The 17867-nt window shown below is 44.2% G+C and overlaps 1 protein-coding gene across 5 annotated transcripts in view; it reads right to left on the reverse strand.

Annotated features, from left to right (window-relative positions):
• Positions 1-618: 618 nt before the first annotated feature.
• Positions 619-17867, reverse strand: part of ATG4A (autophagy related 4A cysteine peptidase) — a 52966-nt gene continuing 35717 nt past the window's right edge. For 3 of the 5 annotated variants that reach the window (XM_032475735.1, XM_032475737.1, XM_006193183.3), the window contains exons 4-13: positions 15396-15494; positions 12936-13037; positions 12627-12699; positions 10002-10081; positions 9109-9296; positions 8909-8987; positions 4509-4654; positions 3239-3295; positions 1713-1821; positions 619-1161 (exon numbers count right to left, since the gene is read on the reverse strand). In XM_032475735.1, coding sequence (XP_032331626.1) covers positions 1091-1161; positions 1713-1821; positions 3239-3295; positions 4509-4654; positions 8909-8987; positions 9109-9296; positions 10002-10081; positions 12627-12699; positions 12936-13037; positions 15396-15494 — 1004 coding nt within the window. In that variant the 3' untranslated portion in view covers positions 619-1090. The remainder of the gene's footprint in view (positions 1162-1712; positions 1822-3238; positions 3296-4508; positions 4655-8908; positions 8988-9108; positions 9297-10001; positions 10082-12626; positions 12700-12935; positions 13038-15395; positions 15495-17867) is intronic. The other 2 variants (XM_032475738.1, XM_032475736.1) reach the window with 2 other exon arrangements.

Here is a 17867-nt window from a genome sequence, read left to right on the forward strand (position 1 = left end):
GAGGGCGAGAGTGGTTAGCAAAGCCTATTTGATGAATATGTGCTTTAAAATTTAGTATGTGGCTAGTCCTGAAATGGTTTGGAATTGTACCTGATGCACAAATTAAATGTCACCACATAAATAATTCTTCCCAATTATGACTGTCAACCAAAATGGAGTCTCACTTAAACAACTTTTTAATTTCCCAAACAAAAATCCGCAATTTAAGTCAGTGGCTGATAAACTATAGCCTATGGGCCAAAGCCAGCCCCCCATCTGTTTTTGTAAATAAAGTTTTATTGGATTACAGCCAGGCTCATTTGCGTGCACTCTGTCTGTGGCTGTTCTGAGGCTTCACCAGCAGAGATGAGTAGCTGTGACAGCAGGTACATGGCCTGCAGAGCCTAAAACGTTTCCTGCTGACCCCTGATTTAAGTGATCATGATTTGATTTAAGGACAGGGTGACATTTGACAAAACTATCAGTAAGAATGGGGACAGTGACCCATCAAATAGTAAGGTTCCCTCAAACAGGAGGGAGATCACTAAGTGCACATCTGATGTAATTTCTTTGACAGGCTTTGATATTAATTATAATTATTTAAATACATATTCAAATAACTTAAGAACTTTTCCTCCCTGATGCAGTGATTATCACTTTATTATTAGAGCAAGACAACAGATTGCTTCTTAGTATTTAGCCCAAAGAGGTCACACCTGAAAGGGTGAAGAAGCACAGGGTCACCACCTCTGGTCTGCAGGTGCTGGAAGCAAGGTGGGAGTTGCTGTCTGTCTCCCAGACATCCACTCCTCATTTCAGTAGCGGAAGACTCGCCATGGCCATGTAAGAAGCTGGGAAGCAAGAGACGACTCCTAATCTTTCTCCTCCTAGATTCCATGATTGTTCTAGGTCTTTCTGGAGAAAGGGGTATTACTGTTCATTTATTTGGCTTTTTCTGAGAAACGGTGATTGGCTCAGTCATGATTGCTGTAGAGTTTGTATGCTGTTGGCATATACCAGGCACTTGCTGACTAGAAAAGTTGTATGTGATGAGTTCATGTTCATCTGGTGCCAGATGGAAGACAGATCTCCAAGCTGAGTTCCCACTATCCTATATGCTCAGGATCTCGAAATCTTCCTCCAGGTCAAACTCCTCTAGTTGTTCAGTAGAGTCAATGAATTCTATCAGAATACAGAAATGAGAAAGAAGAAAAGCTGGACACTTCGGTTCAAGCAATCAGTACATTACTTGCTAGTTAAGACCATGCATTTTTTAATTGCTTTGCTACAGAAAAGCTTGTGTAGAGGAGGCTAACAGGTAGGACCACTGCCAAGTATTAGCAATTCTCTATGAAGAATCAAAATAACCGGATTTGTTACATAGTCCTATTCACAGTGATGAAGATGAGGCTCTGGAAGACCTTTGAGGGACCTTTTGAATTATCCATTGCTTCTGATTTGCTCTCTGAATCAGGCCATGAAAAAAAAATTCGAGTCACTTTGATTTTGCACGGCACTTTTGCACAGACCTCATTTTCTTCTATTATCATTCTTTGAAATTGGTCAAATCAGTTTATCAGAAGATTGAAATAATCAGAAGCACCACTCCTTGATCAGTCCATCTGAGTAGAAATTTTACATTCCCCGGACAACACGACCCTCAATTGCTTGTCTCATAAAGCAACTGCTGTCCTTGGGTTTGCTGCCCAGAGAGCCCCTGAACAACAGCTTACCTGCCCCCGTGGTTGTCACTTCTGGCTTGGCTGGAGGAACAAAGGGAGGCCAGTGTGATGGATGTTTCTGAACTAATTCAAACATCCTTAAGTTTTCCTTTAGAATTTCCTGAGGAGACAGAAACAGTTGTTAAGCACTGCAGAGTCACAACACTTCTGTCCAACTGGCACCTCAAACCCTGAGAGAGTGGCCTGGTTGTTGAAAGGTGAAAGCACTGGCCTAGCAAATACACCCATCCTCTACCTGACCCATCTGAAGACCCAGGCCTCTTCAATTCTCCATACTGCTGGCCACAAAGGAAGGACACTGGAGAGAATATCTGATGGAAGGCCAGTACTTGCTGCCCACGCTCCATTATGAGGTTCAGGTCATATGGCAGTTGCACGGGACCAACTCAATTTAGGGGTGAGATGTTCCTGAAGTGTTGGCTCCTAAGAAATCCTGGGTAATCAAATCTGCCCCAAAAGAGTATTGGTTATGTACTGGCATGGTTTCAGTTTTAGTCCAACACTTATATGGCGTATGTCCTAATTTAAACGGCATCGTCTTATCAGAAAAGTTTCATTCTAACTTGAAATGAGATCTAAATCCAACTTTGCTGCATTCTGAAATGTACGTATTGCCTTTAGAATATAATTCTCCGTTATCTCTCAGCTAATTATTCACTGGGTTTCAGATTCAGATGGGGACTTCAGTGTTAACTATGTGTTCACTTGTGAAGAAAAATCTTACCGCCTTACAAGAGGCTCTGGGCTCCCATCTCTACAGCCTCTTTGCTTTGCAGATAGGAGAACATCATGTCTCCTGCCACCCCATCCAGGGCTCTGTACGCTACTCCCTATGATCGCCCTTCCTTCTTTCACTAAGCATTTATCAGTGTCTTCCACATATTTGGCATGTGTTAGAAGTAAAGGATGAGGGAGGCACATACAAAGATTGTGAGCCAACAAAACGATAAACACCCTTTGACATAAAATGCTAAAAAGAAAGAATACCTTGCTTTTGTATTTACACAGATTTCTGCAAATTGTGTTTCCTTTAAGGTGGAGTATGCCTATATTTTATATAAATAAGACAGTTAATAGAAAGGCAAGCCCCTTAAAACCATAATGGAATCCATTAAACTGCCAATGGACCACTAAACAAATAGAAAAGTAGTTTCGTTTCTTGAACCAGCTCTGTGTTATAAACAGAATAAGGAAGAATTTAGGCTGAGTTACATAAACTTGGCATTTTTAGGTTAAAATGGTGCAATATTAGTTGAATATTTCATTGATTCATAGGCTTAATGAGAAGAAACATTTAGTAGCTAAGAATATTGCTCACTGGACATACTAAGCAAATTACAAACCAGACATTGTTTTGGTTCCTGCAAAGTTAGGTGCAGTTCCCCACGTCTTATTTTCTTTCTCTTGCAATAAAGTAGTGTCAGGCTAGGTTTATGTTACTATGAAAAGTTGTCTTGGAAAAGAATTATACTGAATAATGTCTGTTTTTTAAGACTAAGAAAAACATACATCTTTACCTTCTGAACAAGGCTACACCAGCTATCAAAGTCTTTTTCTTCTTTGCAGAAAAATCCCTTGGGGGAAAGCAAAAGAACACAACTTAGAACAGGTCAGGGGCACCAAGGCAGGCCCTCTGTATTGCAAGATGGAGCCAGCCGTTGGCCCAGAGTTGTGATGTAGTATGTGGGCCGCTCCCTGTGGATGTGTCCTCCCAGCAATAAGGAGGAAATACGCGTGTCTCACTTGGACATACACGTATTTGCCTATTCATATTGATACTCTCTCTCTCTCTGCTTCTCTCTCTTATTTTGCCCCCTTCCCTTTTACCCCATCCCTTTGAAATACAGTAATTTGAAGACCAGTCTCTAAAGCATGGGGTTAATTCCATTACATTCAGTGCACAAATATACCTATCTATAAAGAATAGCCCATTAAAATCAGCAAACAAACGCCAAATGGTAATTTTAGCTAGAGACATTACTTAATAAGGTAGCTTTGACCTTCCAGAAATTATCTATTAAGATAAAGAACTGTCAGCCTCCTTCTCTAGCCTCAGAACCATCCTACAGTAGTGAAAGAACTGTCTAAAACAAGAGGAGGACTCTGTCAGCTCTCTGTCACTGGTCCTCTGACAATTGGGCTAAAGTGGAAGAGAGGATGCAGACAGGCCTTGGAACCACTGGCTACTCCACAGGCAGCTGCCCCCTCCATGTGTGGATAGCAGTCAAATTTCCAGGGGGGGAAACCCTGCAGCTTTCTGGACTGTGCGCACAGAGGAATGGACACTGTCCACCCAGGAGGTCTTGCCCCCTTATCCCTCCCTACCTATGTCCCATCTTATTCCCTGTGCCTGGGTGGCAATCATTAGAGGGCAAGAATGAAAAGGGGGAAAGATGGTAATACTAATGATAACTAACATTTCTTGAATGCTTGCAACATGCCAGGCACTGTGCTCAGAGTGTTACACATAGCGTTCCTCACACAACCCCACAAGGAAGGAAAGATTATTTTGCCCACTGTAGGGATAGGAAGGCCAAGGCTCAGAAAAGTTAAGGGACTCCCTATAAGTCCACAGCCGGTAGGTGGCAGGGCCTAGATCCCAACCTGAGCAGTTCGGCTTCATGGTCTGTTCTTTCCCCGCTAAACTACACTACATGACCTCTCACGGTGGGTGGGGAGTGAACATTCTTCTGCCACACTATCTAGCAACCTGGATAACTTCCAGGGAATCAAACTGTGATAAGGCAGCATTGTATCTCTTGGCCCACCCAACCTTCAGATACCCACCAATGCTACAGAAGGATCCAAGTTCAGGATGTTCATTCGCTGCGGGGATTGCAGACAATGGAAAGTCTGATCATCAACCGTTCCATTCTCTTCGGTGTCAACAAAGGTCTGGGTTGTGTGAGGGTCCAGAAAAATGAGCTCATTACCTGTTTTGAATGAGACAAGCTTAACTTTCGAAGAACCACCGGCCCTGGTCCCACTGCTCTCCTTGGGAGGAGGTGCTCTGGTTTTCCTAACCCCTCCCTTGGTGACAATGAGAATGAGATGACAGAAAGCCTGAAGTAGGGTAAACATGCTTGAAGGAAGCCACCTACACCCAAAGCCCATCATTCAATGAGAAGACTTGCCCTAGCATTTACATCTCTGCAAAGTCCACATCCAAAAATGGAAAGGGACAGGTTTGGGGAAAGGTAGGAATGAGCGACCACAGATGACATGGCGGGCTCTGTGAGCAGCAGTAGCCAAGGGGTGGTAGGTAGAATCACCAGGCCATGAGTCCAGGTGCCATTAGGGAGCTTCCTGACTCTTTCAACATTGGAAAACATCTTGCTCAAGACCACTGGTTCTTAGAGCTATGGTCTAAGAGCACATCTGGGAAGGAAAAAGGCTTTGGCTTCCAAAAGAAATGGGAATGCTGACTCTGCTATGGATGAGATACCAGGGAGCTGAATTCTTGGCTTGACTAGCTAGCAAGTTAGTCATCGTTAGCAAGTCAGTAATTCCTGTCAGAAAGCACTGCCTTGGTCACATTAGTATCAGTACAGACACGCCTCACCGGGAAAACTCACTTTGAGATGACTGATCATTACAAATGAGAGAAAAATCGTGCTCCATTAAATTGAAAAAGCCTAGCCTAGTAATGCCCTGGGAGGGGTCTGGGATAGTAAAATCTCTACTTTTATCTGATATTCAGAGGGCGGAGAGTCCCTCTGATGCTCATCAGCTGCATGCTGAGTTGGCCAAGTACCTGAGCTGGGTACCCCAACCTCAATGGCCAGGCCCAAAAACCATCTGGGCTCCTGTGTTCTAGACTGGGTTAGGCAAGCAAAGAGAGATCGCTTGAGGCAGAAGGATGGGGTAGGGAGGAACACCTCAAAGACCCTCCCTGGAATGGCATCCAGGATCATGTTGGGCACATCTAACTGCTCCTGTTGGCAAAGAGTGTCTCTGGTGTCTGATGCAAACATAGGGCACGTTTATCACAGATGAAGGACAGACCACTTCCCTCACTCTGTCTTAATTTTCTTATTTTTAAACTGGGGTCACTAGGCCTGTCCCAGTTACCTCACAGGGTATGACCAGAATGAGAAGATTTCACCTCTGTGAAATGCTTAAAACACAACACAAACACAAGGTGGTCATAGAAGTAGCTTGCTGAGACTCAGGAGTATTTCCCTTCATATATAATATGGAAATCAGTGCCTCCAAATGACTTGCTTTATGAAAGTCAAGGTACATATTCCCCCAGACCAAGGTGGGTAAGATCAGTTAATATCAAAAAAAGCCTCAAGGTACAAGGAAGAGTAACAACTACGATGTTTAGAAGGAAGCCTACCTAAGAGCACAGAAAGGGAAGAGGAGAAAGAAGTTGTGCACAAGAAAATGTAAATCCAAAGTAGGGTCAGAGGCCAGTGTTTTTTTTTGGTTTGCTTGGGTTTCTTAAACCTTTTTTTTAAAAATGGAGGTACTGGGGATGGAATCCAAGACCTCATGCATACTAAGCATCCGCTCTACCACTAAGCTATACCCTCCCCACCTCTGCCAGTGTTTGAGTTAAGGTACTGGGAATAATCACAGCATCCTCTCTGACTCTGGCCCTTTCCCGTGTGTGTGTATGTGTGTGTGTGTGTGTGTCTGTGTGTGTGTGTGTGTATGTGTGTGCGCGCGCACGCGTACAGTGGAGCTTTGTGGTCTGCCCTATTTCTCAGAGTGCTTAAAAGAGATACAGTAGATTAAAAAAAAAAAGTCCTAGAAACGATATGGGGGCTAAATCAACGTCTCTAATAAGACCTAAAGAGAAGGGGCAGGCACGTCAACAACCTGCAGACACCGGGCTCATGCGACGGACCTCCAGGTGGCGACCCCCACCAAAACGCAGAGGACAAACATCTCTTCTCTAAGTGGAAAAAAGTCTCCCAGCCAGTTTCTCAGCCTGGCCTGGTGTGTAGTCTTGCACACCAGGAGCTTCTCCCAGCTCCCCACTTGGGCAAGAGGGCACTCGAGATGCAATGTGGTGTGGTGGGCAGGGATGGCCAAATTGGGATCAAACCCTGGCTTTGCTACTGTCGAGCTTGATGACTTTGAGGAAACAGCGCCTCTAAATCTTTCACTAGGTGTCAATGGAAATAATGATCTCTACCCCACAGGGGTGTTTGCTAACTCTATCTATCTCTCTACAGCTATCCATCTCTAACTATCGATATTAATTTGTATCTCTCGACACATGTATACAGGTTTTAATATACAATATATAATATAATAAACAATATATTACAGTGATAATATAAGTATATGTATTTCTATACATGGAGAGAGACGGAGAGAGAAAGAGAGGGAGAGATTGAGAGAGAATGCTCTGCAGAGTCCCTGGTGTAGAAAATGGCAATTCTCATCTCTTCCCTCCTTTTAGGCATACTACCAATCTGGACCCCCCAGACCTGGTACAGCAAGGGTGTGAGTCAGAAAAGGGGTGTTGGGAGGACTTTGGAGCCTTAAGTGAAGGTTAAACAAAGGATTTATGAAAGTGAGTGGGCAAATGGCCCCTATGGAAACCTCTGTCTTGGGAGCTGAGGATTGCCCACAATTCTTTCATAAGTAGTCCGACTCCACAAAAGTCTCCCCGACCCAGTGGCCCCTGGAAACAGGAGGGCTATGCCAGCTTGGTGAATTCTCCCTGGGAAACTTGGGATAAAGGGAGGCCAAGGTGCCCAGAAATTCACTGAGATCCCTACAAAACTATTTTCCAATCTGTTTCCACCTTGTCCTCAAGCACAAGCAATAGAAAATAGAGTTCAGCAACATTTTCTTTGACAGGAACCCAAAAGCTTAGAAACAGAGAACATCTAAATATTAGGTTTTGTACTTAGAAAAATAAAAGCCTCCAGTTTCCTTATTTTCCATCAAGCTGTAGTTCTCAGGCTCGACCAGTAGATGGCAGCACTTGAGACAAGGCAACTGCGGAGAAACCTCACCTTAAAGAGGAAGAGCAAGCAGAGGAAAGAGGCATTGCGGTAAGGCTGGCTCTTTGTTGAGGGCTTGACTGTGAGGTGACAAAGCGTGTGAGTCAGGTGTCAGCCCTATTTTCCGTAAAAAGAACCTGAGACTGAAAGAGTTGTCACTCGTCCTGCTGTCACACAGCTAGCCAGTGGGAGACTGGCCACATCCAGGGCCAGGTCTGTTTCCACCTGCCTCCCTGAATCTCTGAGGGGGAGATGGGTGGGAGAGGAGCCAAGCTCATCTCACCCTGTCCTCTGCACATCCCTCAGGCCATTCCCTATGCCTGCTTTGGGCTCTCCCTTGCACTCTAAGCTCACAACTTCCTGGAAGCCCACTCCTGCCAGAGGGGTCCCGTATCACACTTCCCCAACCGCCTCACTTCCTCGCCCGTGCTCTTCAGTCCTAACCAGGTGTCAAGGTCTCTGGTACTCAAAGCGTGGCGAGTGCCAGCACCACTGGCACTACCTTGTTAGAAATGCAGGCCCCCGGGCCCCACCCCAGACCTGCCGAACCTGCATTTTAATAGGCTCTCAAGGTGATCCGTGCGCACATGAAAGTTTTGAGAAGCACCAGGCTACCTCATCTTGTGTGCCAAGGGCCTTAAAGGTCTCTGGTCACAGCTAGGTTTCCAGAGGCATCTACCGAAGGAGAGAATGCTGGCTGCTCATCAGGATCCGCATTAGGAGGTCAGCAGCTTTAAGGCTGAGCCTCCATTATAAGAAAAGGGATACCTCTGTCTTCACCTCCTCTAATTCCCACCCAGTCAGAGCTCTGAACAATGAACTAGCAGGCCGAGCTGCATGGACCTGGGAAGCCAGAGGACAGCTCCTAGCCTGAATGCTCAAGCCCAGATGAGATGGGGATCGGCAAGGCCAGGGGAGCCAAGCCCCGCTGCCCTGGGTCCCACAGGAATGAGAGACAGATCCTGAAGCAATACTAGGACATTGGGGTGTCCAGCGGGAAAGCAGCCGTGGAACCATCTTATCAAGAGGCAAGGAAGTGGAAGCATCAAAGGGGGATCTGCTCTCTATTACGTCCATGTAAGTGTCACTTTTCAGGCTGAAGACAGGATGAGCTACCCAGAGGCCACAACATCTCCAGGCTAGAATTGCCTGGTCTCCCGTGCAAACCTGCCCACCCTCCCCTAGCCCGCGATGACTTACTTATGATTCCTCTTTTCTTACCTAAGAATCCTATGAAATAATAGGCGTTATTTGGTTTTCCTCCTAATGCCCCTAAAGACTGTGGCATCTTAAAACACTCCTGGAGGGAAAGAGAATGCAGGATGCTCAACTCACTTGCGGACTGCTGCTCACGGATCTCCATGCTCACATGGTGGTGGGATGGGCAGGCGGCAAGGGGCTCGGGGCAACGTGCGACTTACTTTGAAGGCGTCAACATAGACAGGATTGATTTGGTTTATGCCCAGGCGAAGGGGCACGATGAGCAGCAGGGGTTTCCAGGCTGGGCGGCAGGCAGAGGGGCCCCTACGCTGGGTCGAAGCATTCAGAGAGTCGGGGGCGCTCTCAGCAGCTGTGTCAGCACTCAAGGGAAGGGTGCAGCACATCTTTTCTAGAAACAGAAGACAAGAGAGCTGGGCAAATAAGGGGGATCCAGCCCTCAGAGATGCCCAGGGCAAGACTAAGGGAGACCTCACATGACAGCCCCTGTCTGGAGGGCCCTCCCCTCTGCCACCAGGGCCCTGCGGCCCCACCTCCCGCAGGAGGCCCAGGCCACTCCTCCAGCCCTTCCTTCTCTTCCTGCTGGCAGCTGAACACTCACTTACCTCTCCTCAGATATCATGGGCTCACTGAGAGAATCTCATTTCTCAACTAGACTGCAAGGGCCTTGCAAACAGGGATTGGGTCTGCTGGTCTCTCTAACCCCGTGGCGGGGAGCACAGCGAGGGCTGCCACAGAAGACCTGTCGGTGATTTAACTCATTATCTGCACCCGGGGAGTCCTGGAAGGAAAGTGTCTGGGACCTCCCTGAGGGGCGGCAAAGATCCTCTAAGTGTGTTCCCCTTTCAGAAAGCTGAAAGGGAAGAGAGAAAAGGGAGCAGGGAGTGATGAACCAGAGCCCTGTACTCCCGAAGCTCCTCTGTCCTGCTAGAGGGGCAGGCCAGAGTGTGAGTGAGTGAGTGAGTGAGTGTGTGTGTGTGTGTATCTCTCCCTCTCTCTCTCCTTCTCTCTCCCCCAACCACACACACACTTTCTGAATGCTGAGGAAGAACGTCATCACCCACCACCCAACAAGGTCAACAGGCCGGGGACTCACTGATGTCCTCAATGACCACGGTGTTATCCATTGAAACATAAACAGCCAAGGAATTCCACTCATCAAATAAAGCAAGTTTTCTGCAAAGCAACATACAATGAAGTCACAATTGGAGAAGATGGAAATCTCGGCAGGAAGCAGTACAACCTACGTGTGCCCAGTGTTCCTGAAGTTACCAAACGCTGAGCCACAGAGAAGTTGGGATTTGGGTCAGGTCTGGCTCCCTTGACCGAGCTCTGGAACATTCCATGTCCAGTGACCTTGAAAATGGAATGCCAGAATCACTGTTTCTGAACCTCAAAAAGAAGGTCCTGCTTTACAAAATGGAAAAGTCTGCCTCGTAAAACGATGTTACTCCTATTGGGTGAAAGAGAGAAGTTACCAGTGCATCTGCTCACAAGAGATTTGGTTTTCTTTTCTTAAATAACAGACATTCTGATTTTTCAAAAAAAAAAAAGAAAACTGTTATTAAAATATCTATATTTGTTTAGGAATATAGATAATACAAAGAATAAGCCCCAGAGAAATCCAGAGAGAGAGAGAGAAGTGATCTCTTCCACCCCTTCCCATGTGCCGTAAGGATGCTGTCCGAGGAGACCTGGGCCGAAATGGCCTTAGTGCCTGGCCTTGCTGGTCAATAGCGGAAGAAAGAGAGCGTGCTGAATTGCATGACTTCAGAGGAAATTAGAACGAAAATCCCTTTAAAAGGGAGATAATCTGAGGTCTGAGTAAAGTATCTTGCTTATTTCTCCCTTATCATCTTCTCCTCTTGCCAATCTGAAGAAGACATGTTTAACCTAGCTTGGGTAAAACCCAGTCTCAATGGCCAAAAAAGCAAAACCAGACCAAACAAAAACCACGTTCTCTCCCAAACCGAAGTGGCTCCCAGGAAGGGGTTAATTACCATTATATATTTTTTTTAATTTTTCTTTTTTTTGAGCATTTTTTCTACAATTTCACATTTTTAAAATTTATTTTGGGGGGGGAGGAGGGAATAAAGTTTTTATTTATTTATTTTTAATGGAGGGACTGGGGATTGAACCCAGGACCTTGTGTGCATGCTGAGCACGCGCTCTACCACTGAGCTATACCCTCCCCCAACCATTATATTTTAATTTCACTCATTTTAATGTATTATCTTTCCCCAAAACAATAATGATGACATCTTCATCATATACTGTTGTTAATGATAATCATGATCATGATGAATAAGAACCCACTTAAATTCTTTTAAAAATGTATGTTTCCATTTGCTTATTATTGGGAACCTCAAAATTTAGAAGGAAGAAGCAAATTCTGAGGGATGTCATTTATAAATCAACCATATCAAGCTGGGTTTGGGGATCAGCACAGACATTCTAATCTTCTACACTTTCTACCCTGGGCTCCTAAAGTGGTTCCCGAAATCCTGCCAGATCCTCACTCAGCAGATCAACAATGCCGCCAAAGGGCACTACAGACTAAGGCAAGAACGTGGTCTCAGAAAGGCTGCACTGTTGGCAAAGAGTAATGCCAAGCTATAGGTTCCCTCCGGTTCCCAGGAAATCCAGACTACTTCCCTCACAAGCACATTACCAAAGCATTCTAGTTCACCGAAGGTTGGCTAATGATGGAAACAGTGCCCCATCTGTATTTTGCCTGGAGCAGGTCCTGCCATCACACTCCAGAGAGCCCGGGAACTGAAGTAGCTACACCAAAGAAGGCCAGGTGGTTTCAATCGTCTGATGCCTAAATCCAACCCGATTCTGCCTGCCATTTTCATTCATTCATCAAGTATTTATTGAATACTGCCATGTGCCAGGCAGTGTGATGTGCTAGTGTTTCAGGACAGAACCAGACAAATACAATATCTTCCCTCATGGAGTTTTTGTTTGGTGACAGGTTGTCAGGCAGGAGAGTGACAATGGATGAGGTGGCCTGCAGGTGTCGGTGCTGCTGCCATTCACCCCATTCATTTCCACAATGTTGGCCCTGGCCTCTCCGCTTCACCTATTGCTGTGGGAGGGGACTTCTGGGACTTACCAGGACAAGTGCAAAAGTACCACGCTGGGGTACCTTGAATCTGCTAAGAGATGACAAACTGATTCCAAGGCTCTCTTGGGGCTTGTCTCCTCCAATAGGTGGTGAGTTCCTTGAGGCAATGACTAAGTCTAGTTTATTTCTGTATACCCAGTACTTAGCACAGTAGCATCACCCAGGAAATGTTGACTGAATCAATGAAGAATTTTTTTTTGTAATACTACACAGGGTGGGAGTCTGTGTCTTGCCTAGGTTGGCTCAGGCCTCCCCCCTTAGCATAAACCTTTTGGCTTCAAAGTGGCCCTCAGGCTGATGGCTCCCTGGCATGTCAGCACCAGCCTACAGCAGGGGATATGGAGTGAGTCCTGAGGGGCCTCCACATAGACGGGTACCAATGACTCCAGCTTCGATATACCAAGACAGTTGTCCACATGTATTACACATTTTAAAGAACCATCTGAGCAAAATGGTCCAGATGTTTGGTAGCTTAGTGGGAGGGGTGGCTTAGTGGGATGGCAAGAAGAGTTAGGTTGATGGGACACTGAGTTGGTGGAGGGAGGCATAGGAGACAGTAGAATAAGGCACATGCCAGACTCTTTTACTTACTTTAACACCTGTGCAACTGTATTTGGTCCAAACCATTCGCCAATTGATTTCCCTTCTCCTACGCCCATTTGTGCTGTTTTTGTGTGGAAAAAATAAACATGTTAGCAAAAGGTCTTCCAACAAACCACAAACTCCTAATTTTTTGCATAAATAATTAAGTAGATGGACGACTTAGTGGAGCCACATATAAAGCAGAGGATGAGAAGAGCAAGTACAGGCCATGTAAGCTGAATTTCACATACAGTGTTTCTTTCCTCTTAATTGGACTACAGAACAGAGACAGCCTTTAAACTACTGATGTAATCTTACCCATTTGATGGATGGAGTAGCAACAGTCTTTTCTATCTAAGAAGCACTGTAGGATTCGTTGGTATTCTTTGGGTTGCTCTTTCTGTTTCTCCCAGTTCCAGTCTTTTCAGGGAAAAAGAGTTAAAATCATTTTTTATAGTAAGAGAGTTTATTATTTCTCTGCACTCTTACTGTGACTATGAAGTTAGAAGGAAAACAAAGGAGTTACATCTAGAAGATGAGAACAATCAGGTTAGAACATTCCTAAGAATCTTGAATATTTGATGACAAAGACATCTGGGAACTGATTTTTTTCAAAGACTCAGTGGGTATAAAGTAAAAGCAAAACAAGAAGTTGACCAAGGAATTGGCTTAGCCCACGAGCTGGAGTTGGATAAGTATGACCTGAAAACAGTGTCGCAAGGCCTTTATGGTCAGCTACCCAGTGAACAGGAGGTCACCACAAAACCTCGGTATATCACCCAGACACCACAGTGTCTCATTTCCACACAGACAGCAATGGCTTTGGTCCGTATATTTCGACAGCAGTGCCAAAGGAGTCTCACTGGGGGAAGTGCTATTCTGACACACAGCCCTTCCCAGGGGAAGATGCACCATTCGCAACTAAGGAAGCTTTAAGGGAAAAAAAAAAAATCCATGCTGCCATTTTTACACAACCTTTTAAAAAGGTCACACTGAGCTTTAGAAAAACAAATACCTTTGCTATCAGATCTTCAAGATTTCCTTATGACGAAAACTAAAATATCTGTAGGGATCCCATCTGCGCCTTAGACACAGTCCCTCAAATCCTACAGAGGCTACTTACTGCTCACTGAGGACAACTGCAGAAACCCATCATCGCCGTGGGCAGGACGCCCTACTCCCATTCCCTCAGCTCAAGGAACTCTGTCTAACAGGACAGATTTCTGAGCCTTAGTTTGCTTCCAAGACATAAATTTCTCTCTTGAGATTTTAGAGAGCATTTGGATTCACAACTGAAATCTACTTGAAGCCAAAGGCTATTATCCCCAGAGTTTTCAGTACTCCTTGCTTCCAGTAATTTCTGAAACCAAAGTTTTCAACTTCGTATCCAGCAGTCTTCAGAGGGTGAACACCATCCAACTGTTTTTCATCACCTACCAAACTGTCCAAGTCGGGGGGAAATCCTGGTTAGCTGGCTGCTAAATATTTACTGATGACAGTGATAAGTGAACACCCCACCTCAACTGTAAAATAACCAAATAGGAAGCCCTCCAAAGTACTTCTTTATAAAATTGCATCTTCTAATTCATCTTAGCTCTAAGATCTACTTTCAAATTCTTCCTGCTACTTTTTGCTTTTATATTAAAACAATTGAGACTGCTGACTGTGGGCTGCTTCTCCCCAGTTTGCTTTCCACAAAACTCACTTCCAGAAGAATCATCTTGAAGTGTTTCATAAGTGGGAAAGTTAAACACTAAGAACGGACCTGCTCCAAGAAGTATGCGTACAGCAGAAAAATCACTAGACAAGGAGTCAGAAGACCTGCCTTCTATTCCCAAATCAAAACTTTCTTGCTGTTTGACTCAGTTCCTAAGCCTCAGTTTCCTCATCTATAAAACAGATATTATGCCACTACCCAGGGGACGCAGGCACAGGATATCCTTAACCCTGAAATGAAGGCATTAAGCCCTGAAACCTCTGCAGACCCTTCCCCAATCCTCTCTGGTAACTGCAGGAGGATGGGTGAAGTGGTGCAGTGGGGAAAAGGGAGTGATGTTTCTGTACCTCTGAATCTCAAGGAACAACAACTGATGAGTTCAGCAGCCCAATCTCATCCAAGGTATCCTTTCAATCCCTCATCCCCAAGTCAAACCAGACTTTCACCAAATGCCTGAACTGGCATCCAACCAAGGTCAGCCTACAGACGCCGATAGGGAAGCACGCAGAGGTCTTGAGAAAGCAAGACTCAAGAGCTCCAACAATGATTACCGGAAGGTTCTTAATGAAGCAGCCTCCTGAGGAAGCTAATTTAAGAATTCCTTCATCATCAAATGGCCATCGTCAGTGAACCCAAACCAAAATAGCGCCAGCTCCTGCATTAGGCACTTCCTTTAAGGTCACTGACATCCTTCATCAGGCAGATATTTTAAATGAGGTCAAAAAACAGACTTACCACCACACCCTCCTTCCTGCTCCCTTTGTTATCTGATCTGTTTAAGGACTCACTCGAACAATAGCGAAGATGGAAATTCTAAATGATACACCTGCCTCAACGTTCAATTCTGTCCCAGGAAAATAACTCTCTGGCTTGGTGAGTCACAAGGAAATGCTGGCTTCCTTCTCGTGAGAGGCTTTGTTGACTTGTCAGCCCCCGACTTGAGCTGGCAGAGAGCACTTCAGGACCTGCAGTTTTGTTCCCTCAACACCAAGGCTAAACCACCAGCAATAGGTGCAGCTACAGAGGTCTCTGAGGCAGTTTTGAGAACAAATTTAACTCACCCCTTCCCAAGTGTCTGCAGATAAGGGCTTGAGCCAGCATCATTTGTCCACAGCGTAGCATACACCCCCAGCCAGCATCTGATGAAGGGCCCGTTCCCCCTGTTGGCAAAATGGATGGGAATGAATATGAATTCCTTACATTGTCCTCTCCTGAAACATTAGCATATTTGGGAACTGTACAAGACAGACAGGCACACATACTCTGAATAGAGAGGCAAGAGAGAGAGCCAGATAGCAAACAGGGTTTGTTAGAGGGCGGAACTTGCAAAGATAATGCTGAGTTAACCAAAACAGGTTCTACGGCCAAAGACAAAACAAACAAATGAACAAAACCTGCCCCTTATGTTTTCTGCTTAGAGACGTCCAGGTATGCATGCAGTTTTGGTAGATGACTACCATGTATGACTATCAACACTGAGTCCGTGCCATGTCATCATCTGCCTGACCAAACCTGGCTTTTCACAACTCACTTCTCAGGGAGGGCACTCTTACCTCAGATAAGGAATAAATGCTACCAAAGGTAATCATCAAAATGGTCAAAGAAATCTGGAAGGCTCTTGACTAAATATACATTTATGAAGGTCTAAACAGCAAAAAGGACAATGTAAAATAAAGGAAAGAGCCCTAGACTAGTCATCAGAAGACCAGTTTCTAGTTACCTAATATTTAAGTCTCATCTATAGATGGGATAATAGCACATACTCTGCTTAATATCAGTGGGTATTGTAAGAATTAAATGAGAGAGTATCTGTGAAAGTGTTCTACAACCTACTCAGGAAGAGGTAAATACTTGATGTTATGAGTATGGTCATAATTAAAAGTAGTATTAATAAATGAGAAATATACTACATCTTTAAGAGGCACAAAATCAGTTAGTAAGACAACAGGTTCCATGTAAAGAACACTTGATGTAATTTCTTCTGTATAGCACAGGGAACTATATTCAGTATCTTATAATAACCTTTAAAGAAAAAGAATATGAAAATGAATATATGCATGCATACGTATGACTGGGACATTGTGCTGTACAACAGAAATTGACACAATGCAACTAACTATACTTCAATTTTAAAAATTCAAAAAAGAAAACACGATGTAACAAAAATCCCACATACATGGCCAGGGTGAGCTCAATATCCTTTGTCAAGGTACCCATGAAATCAGGTAATTTGGATGGCAGAGGAGACATTCTGCGTTCACTGCTTTCCTTTCTCAGCATGGAGGTGCCGTAAGCATGATCTCACAAGACTAACTCTAAAGGGGGTCACCAACCATGTAAGGCAAGTGGACCAAGGTGGCTGCTCCTTTCTTTTTGTTGTGGGGACTGAAGGAGAGTTGCTACAGCAAGCTGGGGAGGGTTAAGCCAACTTGTGAGCTGGAGGCCAAATTAGTCTGGAAAAGAAGCAATGAAGCCCACATAAGGAAGAGACCATCTACTGCCAAAACATTGTCAGAGTTGAATCGCAAATGCTTTCAAATCTTACAAAGATCTCTTCACCCAGAGAAAGTTAACAGTTTAGAACCACTGGGTACTAAAGACTGGGTTTTTTTCTGTATTTTGTTCAGGTACTTCCCGTAGAGGGCCAAAAATAAATTTTTTTTAAAAAGGTCTCTGTGGACTTCATTTTTCACACTTATCAAAAAGGCTGATTGCATTCCAGTTACTAGGTCCAGTGTGAACCAAAATCAGTCAGATAGGTTTCCTCTTAGGAGAATAGTTTCCACCATTTAAGTTGGATAATCCTTTCCTATCAGGCCATGAGACTAGGAACTGGTCACCCTACTTGCAAAAATTTACAAATTGTCTCTAGAGGAATCCTATCCACTTTGCTTATTGAATTGTCCTTTTTTCTGGCCAGCAGCATGTGCTCTTAACTGCCTAGAATTCATTCCAAGCAAATCTATTATAATTCAACTGTCAGTGACAAGATGTTTTTATCTCAAAGGAAAAAATAAAAATCAAAGGAATTATTTTCTTTGCTTCAAGGTACAATCATTTTTTTAAACATTTTTATTGATTTATAATCATTTTACAATGTTGTGTCAAATTCCAGTGTTCAGCACAATTTTCCAGTTATACATGAACATATATATATTCATTGTCACATTTTTTCTCTGTGAGCTACCATAAGATTTTGTGTATATATATAACTGTATATATATATATAATTATATATATATATATTATATATATATACAGTTATTTTTAATAATCAAGTAGCTTCACAAAGCAGTGGGTTGTAATTTAATAGATATTGTTCAAATTAAAAGTTTATTTGACGTTTTCCTTGCTCTTAGAAGTAAAACAAGTAATATGTCTAAGTGCCTGAACGCTTGGCGGTGGGCTCAGAAGTATACTGGCATTACATAGGAACACCATGGAACCATACATAATGAGGCACTTTGGCAATGAAGCTTCTGGATAAAGCATAAGACTTAACTACTCCCCGAAATTAAATTCTTCACCATAGT

Source organism: Camelus ferus, chromosome X (genome assembly GCF_009834535.1).
Source record: "Camelus ferus isolate YT-003-E chromosome X, BCGSAC_Cfer_1.0, whole genome shotgun sequence".
Taxonomy (NCBI): Eukaryota; Metazoa; Chordata; class Mammalia; order Artiodactyla; family Camelidae; genus Camelus; species Camelus ferus.